At 36.4% G+C, this 27,015-nt stretch overlaps 2 protein-coding genes across 2 annotated transcripts; one reads left to right on the top strand and one right to left on the bottom strand.

The window, feature by feature from the left end:
* Window positions 1-4,660: 4,660 nt before the first annotated feature.
* Window positions 4,661-7,678, bottom strand: LOC125248292 (galactose-specific lectin nattectin-like). The gene is made up of 6 exons (XM_048160014.1): window positions 7,520-7,678; window positions 7,133-7,168; window positions 6,123-6,202; window positions 5,614-5,745; window positions 5,050-5,158; window positions 4,661-4,750 (listed from the first exon to the last, which is right to left on the bottom strand). The coding sequence occupies exons 1-6, from the start codon at window positions 7,575-7,577 to the stop codon at window positions 4,692-4,694; spliced, it is 474 nt and encodes a 157-aa protein (XP_048015971.1). The 5' UTR covers window positions 7,578-7,678; the 3' UTR covers window positions 4,661-4,691.
* Window positions 7,679-21,716: 14,038 nt separating this feature from the next.
* LOC125248046 lies at window positions 21,717-26,043 on the top strand. Its single transcript, XM_048159627.1, has 5 exons — window positions 21,717-21,798; window positions 22,622-22,717; window positions 23,298-23,417; window positions 24,182-24,382; window positions 25,244-26,043. Exons 1-5 carry the CDS (start codon window positions 21,717-21,719, stop codon window positions 25,438-25,440), a joined length of 696 nt encoding a protein of 231 aa, XP_048015584.1. The 3' UTR covers window positions 25,441-26,043.
* Window positions 26,044-27,015: the final 972 nt, after the last annotated feature.

Genomic DNA, 27,015 nt, shown 5'->3' with positions numbered 1-27,015 from the left:
ATGGACGCGGCCAGTGTTTCTAACTCGTTGTCGGGCAATTGCGGATTGAGGAAATGCGCAAGACAGATAGAGAAGCATAATTTATTTGTAATATTCGTGGGGCAAAATAATGACATCTTTTTGCGTTTGATGACCTGATCGAGTGCTAAATCTGTGAGTTTATGATGACCGCCTCCTTGTTGAATAGGTAATGAAAGAGAAGACCCCCTGAGGGTCATAATGATTACGCTAGCATCACCGCAGATGTCTCTAGCAAATGCCACTATTTTGCTAAAAGCATTGTGTAAAAATTTGCGGTGTAATGCTAAATCTGTAGAGTTAATCTCTCTTACTATTGAAACGGGATCTCGGTAATATACGGTAACCACTTACTTCCCCGCCCTCACGAATCAAAGTATCAATGTCCATATGAGCTGGATTATTTACCCAAATGTCAGGGGGGCAACCGAAAGACAACAGAAGATGCTTTTGGAAAGGAATTTAACCATATGTGAAGGGTGACAATCTCTCTGGTAAGATGTTATTTAAACAAACTTTTAAAATGTGTGTGACAGTGCTGGCATATGAGTTTGTATAAGACGACAGGTATAAACATTCCATAGCATTCTGTTTTTGTCTCACACTGCTAATGGTTATTCAATTTTACTAAAACCTATAAGAGCGTGAGGGGTAACTTTAGGCTATTGGTTTTATTAGGCTATTTGGCTTATAGTTTTAAATAGAATAAATCACCAACTGAATTATCTGCCACAACCTACAGAGGTCCAATAGCGATCTTAACTCATAGCGGGCAGAGCGAATAAAATAGTTATGTCACATGTGTTTGCTTAGCTCAAACGTTGTTTTTACGAACCAAAAAGCTTGGGGTACCCTTAGTATAAATAAAGTATGCATGAAGGTGCTTATAGAGAGAGAGAGAGAGAGAGAGAGAGAGATTTTTAGACTTCATTGCATTCTGCTATTCAAGTTAAGACATCAAAATAGTAAGGAGTGTTTTTCCCCTGCTCTCTGAAAATGTGAGTTGTTTTATAAATAATTTTAATACTGTTTTAGAAGCATGTTTAATTTTATACAATTTTAAACTTTTAAAAGAAGTGACTGTTATTCATTGAACCCTTTGAAATATACTAAATATACTAAACACCAATTATAAGTAATCAACAGTTTGAATTACTGCGATTATGGAGTTTTAGGGAAAAGTGATAGAAAAATATTCATGTCTATAAAAGGTCTCCACAAAAACATGGACATGTCCACAAAAACCTCTTATGCTTTGACAAAATTAAAATGAATATTCAACTACTTGATAACCTCATTTTGTGTGTTTTATATTTCATAAGCATTTTGTAAACCAAATTCATTCGAACATCATTGCACAAGGAAATCTTTTCCTGGCATTATTACGATGTTTTAAAGTTTCCTATGAATATTGTAAATAAACAATTCTTATTTAATCTTATTACTGTTTTATTTTTCATTCTTTTAACCACTAGCAAACCCATGCAGTAAAATCTGACCCATTTTAAATCTTGAGACTCAACCGATTTTTTATTTCATAAAATATGTTTATTATTTTAGCGTCATAAAATGACCAGAGCAAGCCGGAATGCAGATGCCGTCACATCACACCCTCAAATATGGCGTGTCAGAGTTCAAAAATTACCCTCGACTTTTAAATTCATCCGTCTGCCATTTGATCACCCAGAAGACATCCTGACAGTTCACAGGTCAACATCGCTATTCAAAATATGTGGACAAAGGTCATATCAGGCCCCGGAGGATCACCAACAATGTCATAGGTCATTGGGGGTGATACTACAGTCAACCATGGGAGGGAGATGGAAAAAACTTTGTGGGCGGCCCGTGGGGGAGGGGGATGTCATGGGTGGCCCCAGAGGCCACAGAGGTCAGACAGGTCAAAGGTCACGATCCATCAAATCTGACAGGTGGTCCAGGGTATCACTATTGTCAAGAACAAATATGGTCATCACTAAACAATGAGTGCTCATAAAATGTACTATTTAAACAATATGAAAGCTGATCTCGCTGAGGCCAGTGCTGAGTGGGAGCTATAGGGTGGACACTGACCACAGATGATTGATTTGCAACTCTGTACCCGCAGCTAAAATACAACAAAACAAGCATAATTTCCTCTTTATTTTGGACAAAATGGGACATTTGATTACAACAGCAGTTGCTTATATCTGTTAATAATTAATAAACTATAGCTTGAATTTACTTCAGTAAACATAGATGAAACGATCAAACTGCATATACCTCTCTATAAGACTCTGGTCGACAGCTGATGATGTAACACCCAGGTAGGTGATATTGATTGGTCATGTGATAATGATTGGTCAATTAATAATCTTCAATCTGATTGGCTGAAGAGTACGAATGATTGGATGCAGTGGCAGGGGAGTCTCAGAAATACACACACAAATCCAAGTTGATTCACACGCGAATGTGAGGATAAACTTGTGAGTTTCAAACATTCAAAACTTTTGTGCACAGTTGTATGTCTATGAATTGTTTTTTGTGTGTGTGAAATGTATTTTATGAAAATATATAATTTTTTGAAAATGTATAATTTTTTTCAAGCATATGAATTAGGTTTCACGCATGTGAAATTGGCTATGCGTGTGTGAATCATGTGTTTTGCGTGAATTATTATTGAGGCATTTCTTGGGTCTGCAGCTGGATACTATTGGAGAGTTACGGCTGCAGCCAGCCCCTACTGCATATAATATGTGACAAATTTGCTTTCTGTTATTATCTACCAACACAGCTAAAAGAATTACCGCTAGCGACTAGCTTAGGTCTCTCTCTCAGCTGTAAGTAAGATGACAAAACGAACGCAATGGTGTCACCCTTGTGGTTGCGAAAATAAGGTGAATAACAAAAATAAATAAATACAAAAAAAGGGTGAATAACACGCGAGAGCTTCAACCTGTCACTGCAAAGCCAGAGTAATCGAACAAGCGCTTCAATCAACGATTAACCAATGGTAAGCAAGACCAACCCACTTAATTATCATACATGACAAAGAAATGTAAGAATAAATATGAAAATAAATAATAAAAAAAAGTTGAAATAAATAAATGTTAAAATAAATACATCTGGAAAAAAATAGTTATTGGAATAAATAAATATAAAAATAAATGAATGAATGCATAAATATGTAAATATAAAATAAATGGAAAAATAAATAAAAGAATAAATAAATAAAATTAGAAATAATTAACACTTAAAAGCAGAAAACAATAAATTAAGAGGCATATATATATATATATATATATATATATATATATATATATATATATATATATATATATATATATATATTAAAAATGAATAATATTTCATCAAGTCGTTTATTCATTTATTTATGTTCCTATCATCACATGTATTTACCTATTCATTTATTCATTTTTAATTTCTGCAGGTTTGTTCCTCCAAACAAGTCCAGGATTCTGCGGTGAAAAGTAAAGGTTTGAGGAGGCGTGAGAGGACACACTGGATGTTTTCGCTTTAGCGATGCAAACAGCCTTCATATTTTAAATAATTAAACTAATGTAAATGATAATGTTTTATGAATCAGAAAGCCTCTTTTCAGACATTTACTGTAATCTACCTGATCAGAAAAATGATTTATTAGGAACATTTTAGTGGGGCACGTGCAACGCTACTGTTGTGAAAAGAGAGAGAACGTGGAGTGAATTATTAAATGATGTTTCACAGGTTTATCTGAGTAATTAACTTATCATTCATAAACAAAAAAATAAAAAACTAACAAACAAAATTAACCTTTTTAACACATTTATAGCCTCCATTAAAACTTCTAATGGAAAGTAAAGAATCAAAGTAGCTTGTTTCTTCTACATTGATTCTTCACATGCTGGTTCATTTCACACACACAAAGGGCTTATATTCCTGACAGTTCACATCATTCCAGTTGCCATCTGTTGAAAGACAGAAAAAATATAATTGTTTTTTTTATCATTTGTGTATTATGAAAAAGCTAAATAATGTTTATTTAGTATGGTATTAGTATTTGATGTCTAGAAAACAATCAGCAACATGTTTTTTGTTGAAGTTCACAAAAATTTTTAATTTATTATTTTCTAGCTTCTGGATATACAGTATGACATGAACAACTATTTTATGGTCTAACACAATTCAGATTGGTTATTTCATGAATAACAGAAGCACAGAGTGCAACGTTACTACATATTTTATGTTATTTGTTCCATTGAGTCCCTCCTATGAAAGAAGAGAGAGCTTTACGTGTTTGATCTTTATTTATCTAAAAGTGAATTACTTTTAAATGATGTTTCACACACTGGTAAGAAAGGTTATCTGAGTAATTAACTTATCATTCATAAACAATCTTGCCAAAAATAAAAAACAAAGAAATGTAAGAAAAAATATATTGTTGAAATTTTTTTATCATTTGTGTATTATGAAAAAGAAATAATTAAACTAAATAATGTTTATTTAGTTTAAAATGTTTAACCTTTTTAACACTATTAGTATTTGATTAGAAAACAATCAGCAACATGTTTTTTGTTAGTTCACAAAACATTTTTAACTGTGATGAAAAAGTAATTAACTCCATTAAACACTTCTAATGGAAAGTTTCTAGAATCAAAGTAGCTTGTTTCTTCTACATTGATTCTTCACATGCTGGTTCATTTCACACACACAAAGGGCTTATATTCCTGACAGTTCACATCATTCCAGTTGCCATCTGTTGAAAGACAGAAAAAATATAATTGTTTTTTTTATCATTTGTGTATTATGAAAAAGCTAAATAATGTTTATTTAGTATGGTATTAGTATTTGATGTCTAGAAAACAATCAGCAACATGTTTTTTGTGATGAATGTTCACAAAACATTTTTAACTGTGATGAAAAAGTTATTTTCTAGCTTCTGGATATACAGTATGACATGAAGCAGTATCTGCTAATCTTCTGATGGTCTAACACAATTCAGATTGACGGATCATTTATCATGTTATTTCATGAGCATTAACAGAAGTTACTTACTGACAGAGTTCATCTCAACGCAGAGCTCATCTTTACCGTTACTGGGTTGTCCAGGCGACCATATTTTATAGTTAATTTCGGTTCCATCACTCCAGAACCAAAGTCCCTCCTATGAACAGAAGAGAAAAAAAAGCGTTGTGTTTATGTCCACAGCTTTACATGACTTTGTTTGATCTTTATTTATCTAAAAGATGATTCCTCATGAACCCTAACCCCACTTTAAACATGTCAGAAATCTGAACAGAAATGAAATTATTTCACAGAAAGGTTATCAGTAAAGAATATGTGAAAACTGTGTAAGAAAGGGTTAAATCACTCAGTTATCTCTATCAGCCACACTATTTCACATCATGTTTCACAACACAAACACTGGAGTATGACATCATCATGGTGAGCGGTGCCTCTCATGGCTGCCAATGCACTAAACTAACTGTTCTGAGGAGCAAAAATAAATGATAAAAACACATCTATGCTCATGCATTTTGAAAAATGTATTACATGAGTTTTAATGTAACTGTAAATGCCCAGTAACACAGAAAGAATGATGGAAAAATGATTGCATACAGCATTACGGCCTCCGATCCAGGTACGTGTTAATCCATAAGTTGTGCGTCTAATCAGGTTCTTTATGAACATGTACTCCTCATGGCTGTGTACAGAAGCAAGGTTCCCTTTATAATAGACCGAACACGCATACTGTAGAGGCAGAGACATGAGCAAACACAATGTTATTTTAAATGAATCTGCCAAAATCTGTGACATGCCTTCAGTTACCATCAAAATAATGTTTACTCACTGTGCTGTTTATTTTTTGTTTATTATTTTACCCGTGAAATATAAAATCTGTCATTTGTGATGGGACTACTTTTCTAGAAAAGGTTCTGGTTATACTGTTTGTTCACATCCTGGAGCCCATTGTAATATCTTTACTGTTAACATATATTTTGATTTTAACCTGAGGAACAAGTTGAAATGACTTTCCTATGATAACTGACAGATGTCACAGATGTTTACAGAGTTAATCCAAGAATATTCTTATTTTTATGTCATATCAAAAGCTGAATGTATCATACCTCAGCTGAAGCCCATGGTCGAAGCTCATTATAAAACTTGAAGCATCTGCATCCAAAGGCAGTCCATCCTGTCGCACAGGCTGTTAAATGGAAATTTTGTTTGTTATTATGTTGTTACCTTTTAATGACCTTTCATGAAATTAAATGAATAACTTTCATTTAAAGGTACACTATGTAACTTTTGGCCCTTTATCAGTTAAAAAACAAAAAGGCATGCAACACTGTTTCAGTTGTGCTTTGTATGACTGTGGAGATGAAGGCGACGCTTCACAAAAGATGCTGTACAGTGAACTCTGTTAGAGAGCTACATATGGCAGTCTATCTGGTCCTGGAATTAAATACCTCACTCATCTGTCGAGTAATAAAAACTCCTTAATCACCACAACGCTTTTACATTTCAAATCCATCAGTTCTCGCCATCTAAAGCCGAGCTAATGTTGATTCTTGTTTTATTACGAGCTCTGTCGCGTTCTCTTTTCTCTAGCAGACTCTCCTCTGTGTTTGTTTAAAACGAACGATTCTCCAGAGGTTGGAGATTCAGCTGCTCCATCTCTTCCTTTCCTGCTCTTGTGACAGCTAACCTGTGCCACTCCCACACCAGACACGCGTCAAAGCGGCCAGAGCAACTTTTCTCTATTTACGGATGTGACTAGACACGCACAGGTGAGTGATGTATGTCAGAAAACTGTTCTGACAGGTCTAAAATATAAACACTTATAATAGACTTACCATAGTGAATCAGTGCATCATGTTTTTTAAGAAGGATTTATGATGTATTGACTCATTATTTAAATTTAGTTTATTTTAAAAAGCTACATAGTGTACCTTACATAAACAAAGGATTTAAAATAGCTTCCAAGATGCTCTTTAGATCATTTTAAAGCATGCTGGAGAACATGATCATCAGGTGTTACATACACTTGTTAAGGTGGAGAAATGCACAGGTTTTGAACATTTGTACTGTACTAGACATACACACTGACAAGAGTAGAAGACAAGAGAAGACTTACCGCCACAATGTTTCATTTCAACAGGACGCGTTTCCACTTAAAAAGAAATAAATACACATTTTTAAAACAGAACTGCTAGCAGTAGTGCTACTACAACTACTAATAAATATATACTGCAAATTAACAGGCATATTTTGGTGTTGTATATTATTGTCAAAATTAAGAATATAATATCATTCATAAGAATCAACAACTTTAGCTGATATAATGATATAATTATTGTTGTTGTATTGTCTTAATATTATCATAATAATTCAGAGACAAACTCATGTGCACATATTGTATTAGATCATTCCTGCTTCTGATCAGTCATTACAGAGTCCCAGATGTGCTTCAATTCATGGTAAAATAACAGTTGTGATGTGAGATGTGGAATAATAGTTTTACCTGAAGCATTCAAAGCGACCAGAAGACAGATAGACAGATAGACAGTCCAGACCGCCATCGTTTCTCAGAGAACACTGGAACTCTGCATAGATTCAAAACACAATCATACAAAAATAATTATTACAAAGATTTGTATTTTTGTGACAAGACCCAGTAGATCAATGTGTACAAACAGTGTTTTTATATAGTTTGTACTTGGTGGATCACAGAGCCAGTGCAAGACGAGCATTTGTGGTTAAATTTTCAATTTTCATTTTTATGCAGACAACACCCATATTTATATTCATTCAAAACCTGGTGATAATACGGCTGTTGGCTTTCTAGAACATTGTATCTCTAAGATAAAAATATGGATGTCTCATAATTTTCTCTGTCTCAACAGCGACATGCTCATCGGTTCACCCCAACAAATTCGCAAAGCTGATGCTGTAACCTTAATGGTGGATGGCTCTGCTTTGGAGTTTTAAACAAAATTAAAAAAAATTGGGGGTGATATTTGATGCAAATTTAACATTTGATCCTCATGTACAGAATATGGTCAAAACTTCATTTTTTCATCTTAGAAACATTGCACGATTGTGCCCCATGTTATCTTTCTCAGCGGCTGAAAAACTGATCGATTCATTTGTCTTTTCTCGCATCGATTATTGTAACGCTCTGCTTGCTGGGGTTTCTAAATCTACCCTAAACAAATTGCAGTATGTCCAAAACTCAGCAGCCAGAATCCTGACAAGGTCCAGGACAAGTGAGCACATCACTCCCATCTTGGAGTCCTTGCACTGGCTCCCGGTCAGGTTTCGCATCGATTTTAAAATTATCATGCTCACCTACAAGGCCTTGCATGGTTTAGCACCACAATATCTGTCCGAACTTTTAACTGCATACACCCCAAGACGCAATCTTCATTCTTCTGATTCTGGCTTTTTAATTGTTCCTTCAACGTGTTTACGTTCTATGGGTGACCGGGCTTTTTCTTCTTTTGCTCCCAAACTCTGGAATGTTCTTCCCAATGAGATCAGACATGCTGACTTTTATAGTGTTTTTAAATCTTCACTTAAAACTTATTTTTTTAGGCTTGCATACAAGTGATTATTATTATAAATGTGTTCTGTTTTGCTTTTTATATAATGCATCTTTCTCTTTTAAATTTGCTTTAATGTATGTTTATTGTATTTATATGTTTCTGTGAAGCGCTTTGAGATGTAACTTTTAAAGGCGCTATATAAAATAAAGTTTATTATTATTATTATTATTATTATTATTATTATTATTATTATTATTATAAAGAGTAGATTTGTTTAGACTCTTATTCCTCATCTGGGATCATGTAGAGCCCTTTGAAACTGAATTTAAACTGCAATTTGGACCTTTAAGTCTGAATGAACTAATCCTGTTCGCACACTTAGTAAAAAAAAAAGAAACAGAAAAACATTTCACTTGAAAATAGAAAAGGTTGTACTGTTTTTTGTTTGTTTGTTTGTTTATTTTTTACTGATTGTCATACTTTCATAATGCAATAATCTCAAGCTTTTGAACAAGTGCACTACCTCAAGGTGGTTTTGTTCATGTAAAAATAAATCTTATTGTCATGTTCTTGCCTTGTTATATTTATCTTTTGATGATTACAATTTTAAGGCCCGATTGCTCTAGCAGTTTTTTCCCTGTGGTATTGAATATCAATATCAGTATCGTAGGTATAGTGTCAAAGTTAGAAATTCCAGTATTGTGACAACATGAAATGATACATATATTTCCTTAACACAGCATTGTCACAAACACAGAAGAGGACAGATGAGGTGAGCAGCAAACAAACAGTGCTTTATTGGAGGTATTAGAGAGCAGGCTAAAAGTGAACAGGTAAGAGGAAACAGTCACTGAATGGCAGATGGTGAACTTAGCTGGTGGTAATACAGTCCATGTATTGCAGTGAAGACGGTGATGCAGGCTGAGTGGAGAATCCAGGGATACGACACAAGGAACAGAAGACATGAGATAAATCAGGATCACTAGTAAGTAGTGATGGCCGATTTCAAAACACTGCTTCATGAAGCTTTATGAATCTTTTGTTTCGAATCAGTGATTCGGAGCGTGTATCAAACTGCCAAAGTCATGTGATTTCAGTAAATGAGGCTTCATTGTATCATCACGTCAACAGATTGAAATTGGTTCATCGGTAGAGGGCGATGATAAAGTGAAAGTGAAAAGAGAACTATTGAACAAGTTTCTGTGGGCTTTACCTGATCTCTGATCAGTTTTATACATTTGTAGATGTTTTAATTAGACATTAGAATAATTAAAATGAATGATGGTAGTTATTAATCTCTTATTTGCCTGTTTATCTTGAGCCATTGAACAGAGAAACAAGCCTTGAAAATTGATAAAAGAACACATATTATACAGACACTCTATATTCAATCTTATTAGATGATTAGTTAATTGCATTTGATAGATTTTACTTTCAATAAAACATTTGCAATACATTTGTAAAAGGTTCTGTTCTGACCACTAGGGGTCACCGTGGAGACGGGTGTCAGATTGTTTCGAAGCCTCGACACATTACGACACATTTCAACTGCTTCAGTGTTTCACGAAGCCTCGATCTGCCTATCACTAGCTAGAGTAACAGGTAGGGTCGTGAAGATTATCACACAAGTTGACGTACATTAGACATACTGATACACATCGACAGGACCAGACAAGGGAGTGCAGGAGAAGAGAGTCTTTATGGAGAGTGCAGGTAATGATGTGCAGGTGTGGATCAGGAGGGATGCTGGGAAATGTACTGTGGGGAAGGTGACTGAGCTGGTGGCTGATAAGCATGCATAGTAGGAATATTATTAGATACAAACATCTGGCTTTCACTTGTCCACATTGGGAGCTTAAGCAAAATTCTTAAAGCCAAAATATGTGCCTGTCCATACATAGGGCTGTCTCTGTCAGGATTCTGAGAAGGAAGGACACAGACGCAGGTGATATTTTTTAACAAAAGACAAAACACAAGACAGGTGAGAACACAGTTCAGACATTAGGGCAGGAGAACAGACTGGTCAGGGATGAGAAACTCCAGGCTCTCTGCCGACGGTGGAAACTTGACAGTGGCTCAAGGAACCAGAGGATTGGCATTGGTGAGATGAAACCAGCACTAGAGTGACTGCAGGGGAGTCAATGAGGGTGGAACAGGACACAGGAACCAACACAACACACACACACACACACACACACACACACACACACACACACACACACAAGACTCAAAAAGACAAAGAAATAAAACAAGACTGCAACCTTGCAGGGAACTAAATGCAGCACTGACTGACAAGATCTGTAAGAAACACAATGAACTCAACAAACCAGCAAAGACAATACCAACACGAACAGCTCGCTGTTTAATCCTCTTCTGAGGCAGTTTTTTAGTTTCAGTTTTACTGAAGTCTGAAGCAGGACACCAGTGTATGGCTCCGAAGTGAAAGACAGAGTGCGATTGCATCCGCTTCCTATTTATATACACCTGTCGGGGCGGTGCGCATTATGCAAATATCGCACGCCAATTCCATTGGCTTGTTTTAGTTCACACGAAGCTGATAGGGCTCTCTAAGCGATATCCCAATTCGTCGGTCACTACTGACGTACGTCGAACGTGACCGACTGAAAGGGAACAAAACAAAGCAATAATCGTCGGGAAAGTACCACAAAAAAATGATAGTAATAATAATTTAAATTACAAAACAACCAAACATTAGAAAATAAATAAACAAATAAACTTCAGTTAACAAAATCAAACGTCTGCCTCACCTCAGACAACCATTTACATTATCTTGAAGAGATCTGAGGTGACATGTAAATTGCCTCAGCATCTTTGTGGCAGCTAAAACGTTGCTGTTTACCATCAACAAAAACACACAACGTGCAAGGATAGCGAAGAGAGTACTTCATATTTAGTTCACAAAGCTTTCGCTTAACAGGATCAAAGCTCTTGCGCCTCTTCATCAATTCAGCGCTAAAATCCGGATAAATATATACACGTGTGCCGTTGTGCTGAAGTTTCTTTTTCTCCCGCGTGATCCGAAGAATTTTCACCTTGTCCTGGAAGTTGAGGAGCTTAATCATAATAGGCCTGGGACTGGCTCTATCGCTTTGACGAACTGTCGGGGAGCGATGGGCCCATTCAATGATCAGCGGAGTGGGAAAATTGTCTTGCCCCAAAAGCTGTGGAATCAGCCGGGACATAAAACCAATAATATCATTGCCCTCCACTGACTCCTGAACTCCAGTGAATCGAAGATTAGAACGTCGGTTTCGATTCTCCAAATCGTCAACTTTGTCAATCAGGTAAGAGTTATCTTTCTCCAGTTGGTGAATCCTAGTGATCGACACTTGCACATTGTCCTCATTAGCCCCAACACGTTGTTCTAACAAGTTAACTTGATCTCCCAAAGTACTTAATGAATTCTGAATACTGCTCAAACTATAATGAATGGAATCCGTTTTCACATCAAAGTGAGTCAGCATGTCCGTCTTAATCTGTTGAATAGCATCCCACAAAGTTTGGAGCGAGATTTGCGTCTCCTCCATTACAACAGACGAGTAATCCAAAGTGCGGATGCAAAACGTGTTTTTCTAAGACGTAAGACGACAACGCCAACAAATTGAAAGCAGTCCCAAGTGGAAGAGATCTTACAAAGTTACAATAATAGCGATATTCATGCTTGATGTCGTTGAGCTCAACACGCGTTCACTCACGCTACGGCCATCTTGATATGTAGTTATGTAGAAATGCTTAATGCACTCATTATTCCAGCTTTAAAAGTCCACTTGCTGTCACAATGACAAATGCAACTTTGAAGTTTTGCATTTTGTTGTATCTCGAGTCAACTCACATAATAAAATAACTTTGTTTGCCCTTTCGAAGTATAATAATGATTGCTTGTTCAGTGACATGGCTGCTGACATTAGCATTTCTTATTTGCGGACATTTCTGTGCTTTCTGAGCCAAGTCTGACCAAAACATTAGATAAGATGGTTCATGATATTATTATAAAAATAGGAGAAAGAAAGTGTACTCACATGAGACTGCACATGCGCGTTAGCTGGAGCAACCTGAAACATAAGCTTTTAAACGCATTTTGAGCATCATAGAAAACATTCATGTGATAGTTTATCTCAGATTTTGTTAATGACTTTGAAATACGCTGTTTAAATATGAGTGTGCAAGGCTGCAAGCAGTTTCTGAGACTTTGAAGTTTGTTTGCATTACTGTTGCACACAATAGGAATAGGAAAATTCGATGATCACCGTTCGCTTGTATTAACTCCGCCCGTTCTGCTACTGATGGCTGTGGTCGCTCGTGTTTTTTTCACCTTATTTCCTGGCTCATACTTTGCAAGTTACAAAACACATGCACAGTGCTGGCTGACTCTCAAAATGGCCGAGTGATCTCATCCCAGACTGATCACACATGAAGGACTTCTCTCCAGAATGAACTCCCATGTGATGCTTAAAATGATGTTCGCATATGAAGCTCTTCCCACACTGATCACATGCGTGTGGCTTCTCTCCAGTGTGGATCTTCATGTGTAACTTAAGATGTTCTGATCTTGTGAAACTCGTCCCGCACTGGTCACATGTGAATGCTCTCTCTTCAGTATGAACTCTCATGTGACGCTCGAGATTTTGTTTGGTTGTGAAACGTCTCAGGTTACGTATGTAATCATGGTTCCCTGAGAACAGGGAATGAGACTCTGCGTTTGAAATGCTATGAGGAACGTCACACATGAACCGATGTCTGAAAGCCAAGAAATCAAACCACTCCAATACCATTGGCCGGCGACAGCCTATGACATCATCATAGCACGACCCAGAAGTATATAAGGAGCGCCTAGAGAACCAGTCAGTATCTTATCGTCTTGTTCAGCAGGCAGCCTAAGGCATGGCATGGCAACGCAAAGTCTCGTTCCTTGTTCTCAGGGAACCATGGTTACATATGTAACCTGAGATGTTCCCTTTCGAAAGGGAACTCGCTCTGCATTTGAAACCCTGTGTAAGAAGAGTGCATGCCAAGATGGCTATACAAACGTCAAGCAGTTTCGAAAGAAACGCCAGATAGCAACTCACCCTCAGTTCAACACAAAGGCTGTCAGTGACAGCATTCCCTATGGCCAACAACCCAAGCTGAGCCTCAAAGAGGCCTTCCGGAGAAAGCCTACCAAGGCTGCTACAGGCTTCTGGGACCAAATCATCAGCGGAAAGAAGGTGCCTTTAAGGTAATGTGGCCAGGGAACCGAAAGGAACCCCGGCCAGGCACTAGAAGGGCACTAGAAAGTAATCACCCCAATGCCACCAGGGAGACCGACCTGGTCTGACAAAGGACAAACGTAGTTTTGGCCAACCCTGTATCAATACAGAATCTCAAAAACGCATTCTTCAGAGAAGACAGCAAGTAAGAGCGACTGCAGAATGGGCAGTAAGCAACTCAAACCCACGCGTAGAGACGGGCATCCTGGAGAGCAGAACTCAGCTGAGTGCTATGAACCCTCTTATTGAGAGGAGTATACTCTACTCCAAGGTTATAATCGTTAACGAAAACGAACAAAAAAATGAAAACTAGGTGTGAAAAAACATTGTCGTTAACTGAAATAAAAATAAAAACGAGGCATTACAAAAACGACCACTAACTAAAACTGTAATGTGTGTTTGGCAAAACTAACTAAAATTAAATAAAATTATAGATTAAATGTTCGTCTTTGTCAATGTCTTTCATAGAGCAAATAACGTTCAGCTGCATTTCCTTTCCCTGCGTCTCTCTCACATTCTCGCGCGCGCGCACACACTCAGAGCAGCGGCAGACCTTGAGAATCTCTTTCGGTCCGGTGGAAGGGTTTTTGTTATATAACAACCGATATGACAACTTTAGCACATTTGTCAGTTAAACATTCATTCAGTGTTTCCCATTAATGACCCTCTACTGCCGTCACCGTTTCATAATGAACTGAAAATTTAAAACATACTACATTTGCCAACGAGCTAAAATCGAAACCGTGATATGGCTTTGTGCCTTTATAAAACAGCAAAAGACAGCGATTAAGTATATATACAGTCTGTCTGTGCTGCGTGTTTTAAAGAGAAGAGAGCACATTTGCGCACGTGATCAGCTGGTGATCTGGTGATCAAAATAAAAGCTCAAGGATTTATCTTTTAAAAAGAAATGAGTACAAAAATATTGTAAAAAACATGTTTGAACCCTTTTTAATGTCCAGGTACAAGTCAATGCTGTTTCTTTGTTCAATTTGCACACTGTACATTGGTTGAAGCTCTTAATTTTGAGTTTCTAGAGTGCACCAGATTGATGCATTTAACCTTAAAATGTACAAAATTTTCTCTCGGGGGGGCATGCCCTGGACCCCCCTAGAGGAGGTACATCCAACAAAGTTTTACAAATTACAGTGTCAAATAATGTACATTTTCTGAACAAGAATACGACAACTGAAGCTCCTTTCATGTCAGTAAAGCTGTTAATAGAAAATTAAATTGTCTTTGGACAAATATAGATTTGGGCTAAGCCCCGAATGTTTACAATGTCTGGCTCCGCCCCTGCTTGGTAGCCTATCTCGTGAACACCTTTACACAATCACACATTAAAAAGTGGTATAAAAATATTTTTAATTCTGAATATAACTATGTCATTGTGTTAATGTCGACCCGAGAAGCGATTGCTACTTTAGTTAACTAGTCGCAAGTTTGAGGTAAAATGCACTTGGGTTGTCGATGTCAAAACACTATATAGCCTAAGCTGTGATTCAAATATTAAATAATGTTATGTCATTTGTTTACTCTTAAGGCCAACTCACACTGCACCGACAAACGCCAACGAACAAGTTGGCCATTGGATTTAGAATTCTATGAGAAAAAACTGTCATGTTCATACCGCCCCAACAAACACCGACCAACAAACACCGACCAACAAGTGACGTCTGACTGGGAAAATTCCACAACTACATATGTAACCATGTTAACAATATTGTCAGGCAAGTTTATTATATTAATAATATAGTATCATATATATTTTCATTGTATTAAAGTATTGAGGCAGAACAAAAATACTAACCTGAAATCTGAAGCGCTGTAGCCATCGATCTGATCGCAGCCTATTGCGTTGCGGTTGGTATACACCGGTTTTTAAACTTTTTTTAGCGCGACCCTTTTTATCTATGAGACCCATAAGCATATACAACCATGTAGCTAAACAAGCCAAAACGGATTATTAAAAAACGAAACTGAAGGTAAACCTGCGTTGCTTATGGTGATTAAGGTTACCTCTCTTAACTTTCTCTTGCTGAATGGCACAGATTGCACTATGGACTATTGTACCTTTTGTAGATTTTCATTTTTTTTTGAAAATTTTCTGTCTTTGCAGGGGACTTGCCTCATCGTCATGGCAACGGTTCGCGGCCAGGTCAGAATACATCAGAGTCGGTTGCCGTTTGTTGGAAAACTGTTCACACTGCGCAGACATTCCACGACCGGACAAACGCCGTTTAAACATGTTCAGTCCGGTGAAAACAGACTCCGACCAAAAATGTATTGTCCCTGTTTTGTAATAAATAGATAATAACAAATTAGATTTTGGTGATATTTTGACCACTCAAATAGGAAATGTCCCCGGTTTCGATTTCAGAAATCTGGTCACCTTACTTTACACTGAATGTTTGCTGCTTCAATCCAGATGAGCAGGCTATAGGGTAAATTTAGTATAGGGTGTGGAAACTGTACAGCTGTGGTATTTGTATTGCGTGTGAATTCTGTATAGAAGATGTGTAGATTTTTGGTACTGTGTGTGGATTTTGTAAGAGGTAAAGGAATTTCAATGGGGTGTGAATTTTGTATAGGGTGTTAAATGTGTATATTTTGTGAAAGTGTGAATCATATTTTATATTATAAAGTTCTGTTTAATGAATTATTAACAAAGAAATTGCACACTCGCGCACACACCCACGACACACACACACACACACACACACACACTAAAAAAAGTTTTTCAAGTTTTTTTTTATTATTTGTTATTCGTCATGTTCTTTTCTCATTGAGCTCCCTAACAATCTGACAGAAATGTCTTGTTGTGGCTCAAAAATGGGTTGAATAGGCTACATGCGGTTCATGTATGTCTTCTTTAGTCTGTTGGCTCTTTAGGTTTTTTGGTCCCACTTTATATTGTGTCCCTTATACCTGTGAACTTACATGGTAACTAGATGTGTACGTAGCATGTAACCACAGTGTAAGTACACATTGGTACATAGTATCTACAGCTCTAATACTGGTGTAACTACACGCATGTAACAACCCACTGAATAGAATGTGTAAGTACAAATGTGTAACAGGTCATTGGTAACAACACTTTTTTTCACTTCAGAAAGTACACATGTGTAACAAGAATTATGTAACTACATTTTGAAACAACAATATGTACTTGCACAAGTTTTTACACTTCCACACGGAGACTTCAATACTGCAGTTACCAGTTTGGAATAGCCTGAAAATGTATGGAAATCATGATGATTCCTATGTACATACCATGTATTTATGAACACTGAATTAGAATTAGACTGGCAGTGCTAATGCTGAATTAGAAAGTTTCACCTTGTGATACCAGTGTACTTACATGGTAAATCCTCAGGAACTGTCCACTTAATATAAAGTGTAAAATGGTCACAATTTACCGTGTAATATGTAAAACAAACCTCTCTGCAACACTTTAATAACGGTGTACTTACATGGTAACCACCTCAGGAACTGTCCACTTAATATAAAGTGTAAAACTGTCACAACTTACTGTGTAATATGTGAAACGTAATTCTCTGTGCAACACTTAAATAACAGTGTACTTGCATGGTAACACTCAGGAACTGTCCACTTAATATAAAGTGTAAAATTCTGGACACCAACCACAATTTATATGTAAAGCCTAACTCGCTGGGTGCCGCTGTGTAACATCAATGTTTTTACAAATTATATTCACTGAATTTAAAGTGTACTCATTCAATCATAACTGTGTAACACCAGAGAATTTACATCGTGAATACACAGGAATTGTTTACTTATTATAAAGTGTAACTGTATTTGTTGCATTGCAGTTACACTGTTCTTACACAGGAACAGAGCACTGTAATTTACAGTGTGACTGTAAAGTCAAATTGGTAATCAGAGTGTCAGATCAGAAATGGAAAATTAAAAAGAAGAACAAAGGAAATAAATAGTAAATCTGTGCTGCTGTGCAATAATATCCCAATATCTATCAAAGCAAAACTATCACATTCATATTTCAAAGTTTATTATACATTCTGCAACAATGTGTATGCATATACACTCCTAAGTAGTTTGAGTAAGCTATAAACTTAGCAAAACAAGTTAGAAGTTGTTAGCATGATATAGTCAAATTTCAGAATCTGAAGAAATGTCACAACATAAACAGTTCGAAAACAGAGACTGTCTAGAGCCAAAAAAATCATGCATTTGGGGAAGATACACCTTTAATGAAATCTAAATCTGTATGTTCTTCTAATGTCATGGATCAGCTGTGCCAAGGCACATTTCCTATTTCTTCTTCCCAGCCAATAGTGCCACTGGATGAACTTCAAATGTTCTCTTAATAGTTTTGTAGTCCCTGAATCTTGTGTTACCCCTGAATCTTGACACCTGTGCCTTGATGGCTAGCCAGGCCCGTTCAATATGCTGTGTGTGACAGCCAGTTTGGGGATCAACAAAATTTTCACTGTGGTTTACAGTTAGGTGTGTGTATCCTAGTGGTTGTAGCCCATTAAGATATGCCCTCCAATTGTCACTGTAAACAGTTGACCCCCTTCTGATGTGCCTTGTGATAATGGGCATCAGTGTGGTCCTGGAACGGTCCTTTACCATCTTTAAGACTGGTAGGCGGCGAGCTCCTTTAACTTCCATCATCCCAAACACCCAGCCTTTTCTTCTCTGCCAAGTAGTACAACAGCGGCCACGATTAAACTGAAAATGCATAAACACAAGAAAATATTAAGAGCAGTAAATCCCGGTATGTGCCAGAGAAAACATACATTTGTATTCTGATCTCCCCATGATCATTTAGGGGTTACTCAAGCCATTCCTCAGCACACGTGTATCTTCATTAACCTAAACATTAAACAACTGAATAACAACAAATAGGCTGAGGAGAACTTATTGTTACCTTTTGGAACATCGTCATTCAATCATGTCTTTTGATTGCATGTGGTATTTTGATGTGATATTAACCCTGGAAGTATTATTGAATGCAACTAAACCAACTTTAGTATTTCAACATGGTAAAAAACTTCCATTCTTTTTTATTTTTTACATCAGATGTACCTTTCTCTTGTAAGCAAACTTAGACTCATCTATGGCCACAAACTTCTGTCTTGACTTCCCACCAACTCTAAGACCTGTTCTTCTTTTCAGATTCTTCAATGCCTTGATGCAAACCTGTAAAAAGTATGTGGCCACAGAAGAATTAGTACAAACAAAATTAATTACAATTCAACTGGCTGAGCAATGTACTACTGAAGACTCTTGTGCAAAGGCTAGGATTATACAAATGCCTGTGACAAAAAATAAGCTACCTTTCTGAGCAATTTGTTCATTCTGGACAATGTTGTTGAAGTTCTGGCAACACAGTCTTCCATCAGATCAATTTGTCTTAAATGTAGACCCTGGGAAAATCTTAAAATAAAAATAATTTTGGTTAATTAAAACAATAACCAATGATGCAGGGCTCGACAATAAGGACTGCCCAATGGCCCGGGGCCAGTGTGTACGACGCTCGGGACAATAGATGGAACGGTCACTTGCCCGATTGGGCCACTGCTGTAGGGTGTGCGATATATATCGTCTATGATATCGTAATTGTTGATTTAACGATCTGATATTATCGAGTATGTCCCTCACTTTACAAAAAATAAACAAAAATACACACATTGAGTGCACGCATGCACTACGTGACGTGGTCTAGTAGGTTAGACTAGTGTATGCATTCACTGCGTGATTTATTAGTCTATTAAAATGCATTTAAGAAGCCCCAGAATTGAAGATAAGGGACAAAAATGACCCTGTATATCTTTCATATTTATATAATTTAATATAGTTAACCAATATTAAACAAAGAGAGCCGTTTTTCTCCAAATATTAGCATGATTACAAATGTGATATTGATTTTATTCAACATACAGTTTAAAGAACAAGAACTTAATATCAAGTGACTTACATTTTAGACACTAAATCGCCTGTTTCGCCAACAAAAATAGTTCCAAAGTCCAAAGAATTGTTCTCTGAGCAACACTTCCTGAATGAATCTGCTGCTTGAATGAATCGGTTGAATCTCAATGATTCGCTCATTAACAGTGATTCGCTGCCACCTACTGGCGGGTATAATTTCACATTTAAAGTGTCTTCATTTTTTTTTTTTTTTATAATTTCAAATAACAGTATTTAACGTTTTATATTTTCAACATCAAAAACATTTTTAAGCATCTGTAACTGCTCTCAACTGATTAACTTTAATAAAGTTTAATCTATTCTATAGTTCTATAGTTATACATTACAATTTGGGAAATGGAGTCCAGGGAGACAAGGGATGTACCTGAAAATCTCCCGTTTCTCCTGTTTAAACCTACATGAAAAACTTGAAAAGCACCATTTATTTCATTTATATGTTCTGATGTATTTATTTGTGCTATTACTTGTAATTTGATTATTTGTTACTATTTTATTACTTACTGTTTATTTGTCTAACAATATTTAAAATATAAGTTAATCTAGTAACGTTAGCTTGGTGTCATAACCCTATTTATTGAGGTTAAATGTAACAAAGACAACGAAAACAATAATGCTTATTTTATAGGCCCATTTTCTTGTCTTTTACTTTTATTGTTGTGGGGCCAGTGAAAAAAAAATCCTTATCGTTGAGCCCTGTGATGTATTTTTCTTTATCACTATTCGAGTAGCTTCCGAAAATAACAGAAAAAAGTACAAAAAATACTGTCCAAAGACTGGAGAAATGTAATGTTTTTTATACTTATTTTTCTGCTATTTTCAGAAGCTACTCGAATAGTGATAAATATCTAGCAGTTGATCGCGATCAAAGGGTATGTCATGTAATGTCATCATTACATATATGTAGTTATTAGGTACCTAGATTCTACTTACCTGTATATGTATTCCATCCACTTTACCAGGGGAATCCTAGAGTTATAAAACAGTGATCCATTGCGAATAGAGAGTGTAATCCTGCGATGCGTGTTTCTTCGACATGTCCTGAGACAACAGTGCAAAATATTAGTCTAAAAAGCATGCTGCCTAAAATTGTGTTAAGGTTACCTATTCCAAACAGTGAGTTAAATTGGGTTACTTACCATATGTAACCATCACGTCCATTGTGGGCTTTAATTCTCATCTTTTTTCCACAGTGGCGACAAGGTGGTGCTTTGCAAAGCAAGCCTTTCTTCTGTAGCCATTTGATCATTAATTTCTTATGTTTTCCACCGCTGCAAAGACGTATTAACTCATTTAATTGCCTTGAATACATAGTAATCTAGATACTGCTAATGTAAAACAGAATGATGCTTGTTGTCCTATTTGAAATTTTGGCGCCTTGTTGGTAACTGGCTGCCTACACTTCCGCTCACGCTTCTGTAAACGTGACTTTGTGTTTGCCACCGTTGGAAACAGCCGGGCCAATCCCAGAGGGCGGGCTGACGTTACGTAAGTAGGTTAGAGAAATCGAAAACCGAAACGACCGCGGAAATGGGAAACGAGACACGGGATGCAAACTGATTTAACTTCGCATAATCTGCAAAAGTCTTTACAGCTGCCTGATTTCGCTCACCGTGTTTACCAACTTCATCATAGATTTGAGTTCGATGCATGATGTCTGTGCTTCGAGGACAGGCGGATCAGTCATAACTAAACGTAGGATAACCAATTTTTTTCAGACAAGCGTTAGCGAGAGAGAAAACACTTCTCTATTATGACAGACTCTGTCTAAACAGTTACCATTAGCTTGCTTCAACGAAACGTCCGTTCATTATTGGCCTGCTGCCTGAACCGCCAACTATATATATATACAGGAAACAGTATATTGCTTCTCCGTTCATATATATATATATATATATATAATTCTATACTTTAAAGCAAAATTTTCTTCAGTATGCCACGAAAAAAAGGATTTTCTTTGAAGAGGAACTGCCCCCAACGCAGCGAACCTGACGCCATGGACCTCTTGAACAAAGGTAACTTAGCTAACGTTAGTTAACATGTCAGCTCGTATGTTAGCTTTACTACTTATTTATCATGATGATTCTGTTAGCTAGCCAGTATATACTATGCAATTTTGACTAGCAAACGTTAGATATCAGTCCACTTTTTGTGTAATATTGCAAAGGTACTGCAAAGGCCATTGTAAAATGCTTAACGTCCTTTATGAAAATGAACCATGGTTTTACTACAAAAAAACAAAACATGATTAACGTTACAACAGTTAAACCATGGTAACCACAAATTAACCATGGTTTTGCTACACTATCATATAGCCATGGTATTTGTAGTAAAACCATAGTTATACAAATAGTAGTCAATATGCAAAAAATAAATAAATAAATAAAATAAATAAAACAATGGTTTATTTCTTGAAAGGGGTGAAAAAGCTTAAAATGGCTTAATGCCCCAAAACTGCAATCAGTGATTAGCAAATTTGACCACAGATTTTTAAGATACCTCATAACAACAGATGTGTGAAGCAATATGGTGATCTTTGATCATACTTTTGGTGTATTATGCCAAATTAAACTTTTTCCTTATAATGAGCCTCAGTGGAGGAAATAAATGCTTAGGTAAAGTCCATACTTCAATTTAGATTTTCTTGACTGGTGAAAGTGTTAATGAAAGAAAATGTCAGAGAGAAATTTGATGATAATTGATCATATTTTTGGAACACCGAGCCAGGTTAAGCCTTTTCACAATAAGTGTTTTAGAATGTCCCTGCTTCAGTGTTGCTGTAGTTTGGCTTCATTTGTCAGACAGGAACATTAACCATTTCCTTTTATATTTTTACAGACCAAGCTGATGTGGCCCAGCATATAGATGAAGAACACCATGGAAAAGATGGCGACAATGACCTTTCTGTTGTTGCAGTGGCAACTCCAGAACCAGGTGAGTTTATATTTACTTATTGGGAAATTAAACAGGTTGTATGTATTTTGAATTTTAGATCATGGTCACGAGAGCCAGATGTAGTCTCCTCTTGGTTACCGTGATTGACATGAGAAGCTAACTTGTTTCAAATCATGTGAAAACTTCTGTGTTCTGTGTTCGCTTCTAGGGTTGGGTAATATACTAAAAACCTACCAGGACAAGAATTCTTATTAAAAAAAAATTATTAAATTATTTTAATTAATTATTAAAAAAAAAAGAAAAAAGTCAGCTCGTTAGGGAGCAACTTTCATTCTGTGCAAGTACATTTTCATCTGCAACCCTTTAACCAAAACTACAACAGCCAATCACACTCTTGTTCCACTGAGCATATATGAGGAATATAAATACTTAGTCTAGCACTGATGCCACCCTTAGGCCATATTACACAAGGGAAATCCATTGTATTGCGGTACATAAAGTTTAAAATAGAAGAAAGTGTTTTACTGTTTGACCATATGAAAAGCTGTGATACAGCTGCTCTTCTATTACTTATCTATCTTACTTATATCCTGGTGATGATCTTACATTGTTTTTAAAGGACAAGATAATGAGACTTCCTCCTTGGCAGAAAAAGGCAAGCTGATGTTCATGGCCCAAGCAATAAAGGCACTTGAAGAAGAACGAGATTTTCTCCGTCAGACGGTCCTAAAACTCTCAAGTAAGAAACATATATCTGTTTTGCTCTATCAACTTATTTTATTACAGAATTTAACAATTACAGAAGAAACTGATTTCTAAACTTCCACATCAATCCTAAACTGCTTTTTTTGTCAATTTTTTGTCCAACAGAGCATTTTTTTGTCCAAAAATGCTCTGTTGTGTGGTGTCATTACAATTATTTAACTGCTTACAATGAAGCGTCCCCAAAGACAAATTGTAAATATTAAACATGTTTGATATTTTTGACTTTTGACAGGGCAGCCTCTGACGTGATACCTGCCGATAGCCAATGAGAGTGAGCAAGCAGCACCTACCGGATGTTGCGTGCTTCTATAGGTGAAACTTGGCAGCCACAAATATGTCACGAAAGCAGAGTACTGAGAAAGATATATTTTTTTCTTATTCATATTATTTTTTATACCTAGTTTTTTACTGTGAAACAAAATGCATGCCAGGAGAGCCAGCTGACGACATCGATTGTTCTCCATTTGTTTTCCTTCTCTAGTCACGTTTGAGTCTCTGTAAGATCTCATGTCACTGAAATCATTCTTCCAGTCAACAAATGTGTGGTCTCGCGGTCTGGGCGAATCGTCTAGTGTGTGCATTCAGGGGATTATAAGGCTAAAAATTGGTTGAAAGTGTATTCATGTCTGTGGTCTCCCATGGTTTTAAAATCAGTTAAGATTTAAAAATCATCTAGTATGTGGCCCCCCTAAACCTGTGTACCTTTTTATGTAACTAAATGTGTTATTGTTTCCTTGGACAGAGGTGCAAAAAAGCAAGTAAAGAAAATCTTGGACACGAGCACTGAATGCAGCACCAGTGACACTGATGAGGAGTCCCTGATTTCTTCCTCCTCTTCAGAGTCACCTGATAGCGACATTCCTCGGAAGAGGAAAAGAGGACATAAAAAGAAGACAAAGAGTGCTAGCAGGTCAAAATCTGCCAAACACAGCTCACGTGGTAAGCACATATCCTGTTTTTGTATCTTATAATTCTGTTGATGTGTACTTAATATAACAAACCAAATATAGGTTATTGGTCTGCTTAACTAAAAGTGCTACTGGTATCGTCCCAAAAAAATAACATATCGGTTGACCTCTAGTGTTGATGCATTTATTGAGTTGAAGTGTAAATAGAAGGCAGTGGCTTTGGAAGCAAAACTGTTTCTTTCTTATTTTTATATTCAAAAAATTTTGCTAGCCGTTCAAGTCAAGTCAAGTCAAGTCAAATTTATTTATATAGCGCTTTTTACAATTGGTAATTGTTTCAAAGCAGCTTTACATATTAGGAGCACAGAAAAAAGAGAAATGGTTAAAAATAAGCTGTACAAGCAAGCATGGTAATATGTAACATATACAAGATGGTGCTACATTAAGCCAATGTCGGCTGACTCCCAGGGGTGGAAAAAAACCCCTAGGAGAAAAACCCAGCGTGCTAGCACTGGGAAAAAAGTCCTAGGAGGGAAAAAACCCCTTGGAAGATATATATAATATATGTAAATGGATATGGAGATCAAAATCTGAATTATACATTTTTATTATAGAGATTAAAAATAGATTATATATAAATATATGTAAGCGGATACGGAGATTTAAAAATCTGAATTATAGATGCAGCCAGAACTGGATCAGTAGGCCCATTGTCTCCTGGGCTTCGTTGTAGTTCAAGAGTAGTTCCTGGTGCCTTTAGTGTTACAAGCACCAATAACAATATTTGATGTTTGAGTGGTGCATTGAAAATTTGATCTATTTGATACAAGTGGGAGGTTTTTTTTTTGTTTGTTTGTTTTTTTTGTCTTAAGAAGCTTTGATCTTTCTACAGCAACAACCCCAGACGATGTACTGAAGCGGTACAATAAAGTTTTTCGTGCCTTCAACAAAGAAGGGAGCATCAGTAAGGCATGCACCAAAGTTGGGGTTGACCGAAATACACTCGCATTAACAGCTGTTGTGGCTGAAATACAGCTTGTTGATCCAGAGTTTTACCGAAACATCCCGAAGTTCAGAGCTAAGGAGTAGAAACTCTTCGACTTTGCAAAGCGGTGCCTTCAGTCACTGACAGCAGACATCAGATCTGCCATAGAAAATGCCAAAAAAGAGCGTAAACTACTACCAATAACATATAAGTTGAGATAGAGAGACACAAAACCTCCAAGCTGCTTATTTCATTATGTTTAGATGTTGGTTTAAGGTAAATTTTGTAATTCACGTCAGTTCACGTTGGATGTAATTCACATTGAGTTCCCAGTTTTGGTTGATGATATACAATTTAGTTGTACAAGCCTTTTTTTTCTTTTTCTTATTTGATAATGTATAATGTATTTCATTTCCAACAATGTCAGTATGTTAAAAGCATATTTAGATTCACAATAGCAGAGTTTTTCTATTTCTCTTTTTTGTTTTTTATTTTTTATTTTTATTTTAGGCAGTCTAAAGGCCCCTATGCTGTTTTAATGGTAACCCAGCTGCAGGTATACTTTCTTCTGTACTTCTATACTGCAGGTATACTTCTAAAGTTTTACTTTAGAATCTGTTACACTGTTGAGTGTAATATGTTAATAAACATTGTTTAGCTGTATTGCATTCTTTTCTCATTTTTTGCAGTCCTCTATACTTTACATACTGAGAAACAATCAAGGTTTAATACTTGGGCATTTAATTAACATGTAACATTTCACAATTTAAGGGGGAAGTTCCTATGAAATTATCATGTAAGGACACTGATGGCACACAACAATGACCCTAACAATTACACTTTATATTAAGTGGACAGTTCCTGCAGTGTTGCCATGTAAGTACACTGTTATTAAAGTGTAGCACAGAGAATTAGGTTTTACATATTACACAGTAAATTGTGACCATTTTACACTTTATATTGAGTGGACAGTTCCTGAGGATTTACCATGTAAGTACACTGTTATTTAAGTGTTGCAGAGAGGTTTGTTTTTACATATTACACGGTAAATTGTGACCATTTTACACTTTATATTAAGTGGACAGTTCCTGAGGATTTACCATGTAAGTACACTGGTATCACAAGGTGAAACTTTCTAATTCAGCATTAGCACTGCCAGTCTAATTCTAATTCAGTGTTCATAAATACATGGTATGTACATAGGAATCATCATGATTTCCATACATTTTCAGGCTATTCCAAACTGGTAACTGCAGTATTGAAGTCTCCGTGTGGAAGTGTAAAAACTTGTGCAAGTACATATTGTTGTTTCAAAATGTAGTTACATAATTCTTGTTACACATGTGTACTTTCTGAAGTGAAAAAAAGTGTTGTTACCAATGACCTGTTACACATTTGTACTTACACATTCTATTCAGTGGGTTGTTACATGCGTGTAGTTACACCAGTATTAGAGCTGTAGATACTATGTACCAATGTGTACTTACACTGTGGTTACATGCTACGTACACATCTAGTTACCATGTAAGTTCACAGGTATAAGGGACACAATATAAAGTGGGACCGGTTTTTTTACTGGCACACGTCACTTACACATTTTGCACTTACTGCGGAGTGTTGAGACTGTTTACATATTTGTGCCCATATGTACATTTTATGTACTGGTTATATTTTTGATT

Source organism: Megalobrama amblycephala, linkage group LG1, assembly GCF_018812025.1.
Source record: "Megalobrama amblycephala isolate DHTTF-2021 linkage group LG1, ASM1881202v1, whole genome shotgun sequence".
Classification (NCBI taxonomy): Eukaryota; Metazoa; Chordata; class Actinopteri; order Cypriniformes; family Xenocyprididae; genus Megalobrama; species Megalobrama amblycephala.
This window is presented reverse-complemented; position numbering and strand designations above follow the sequence as displayed.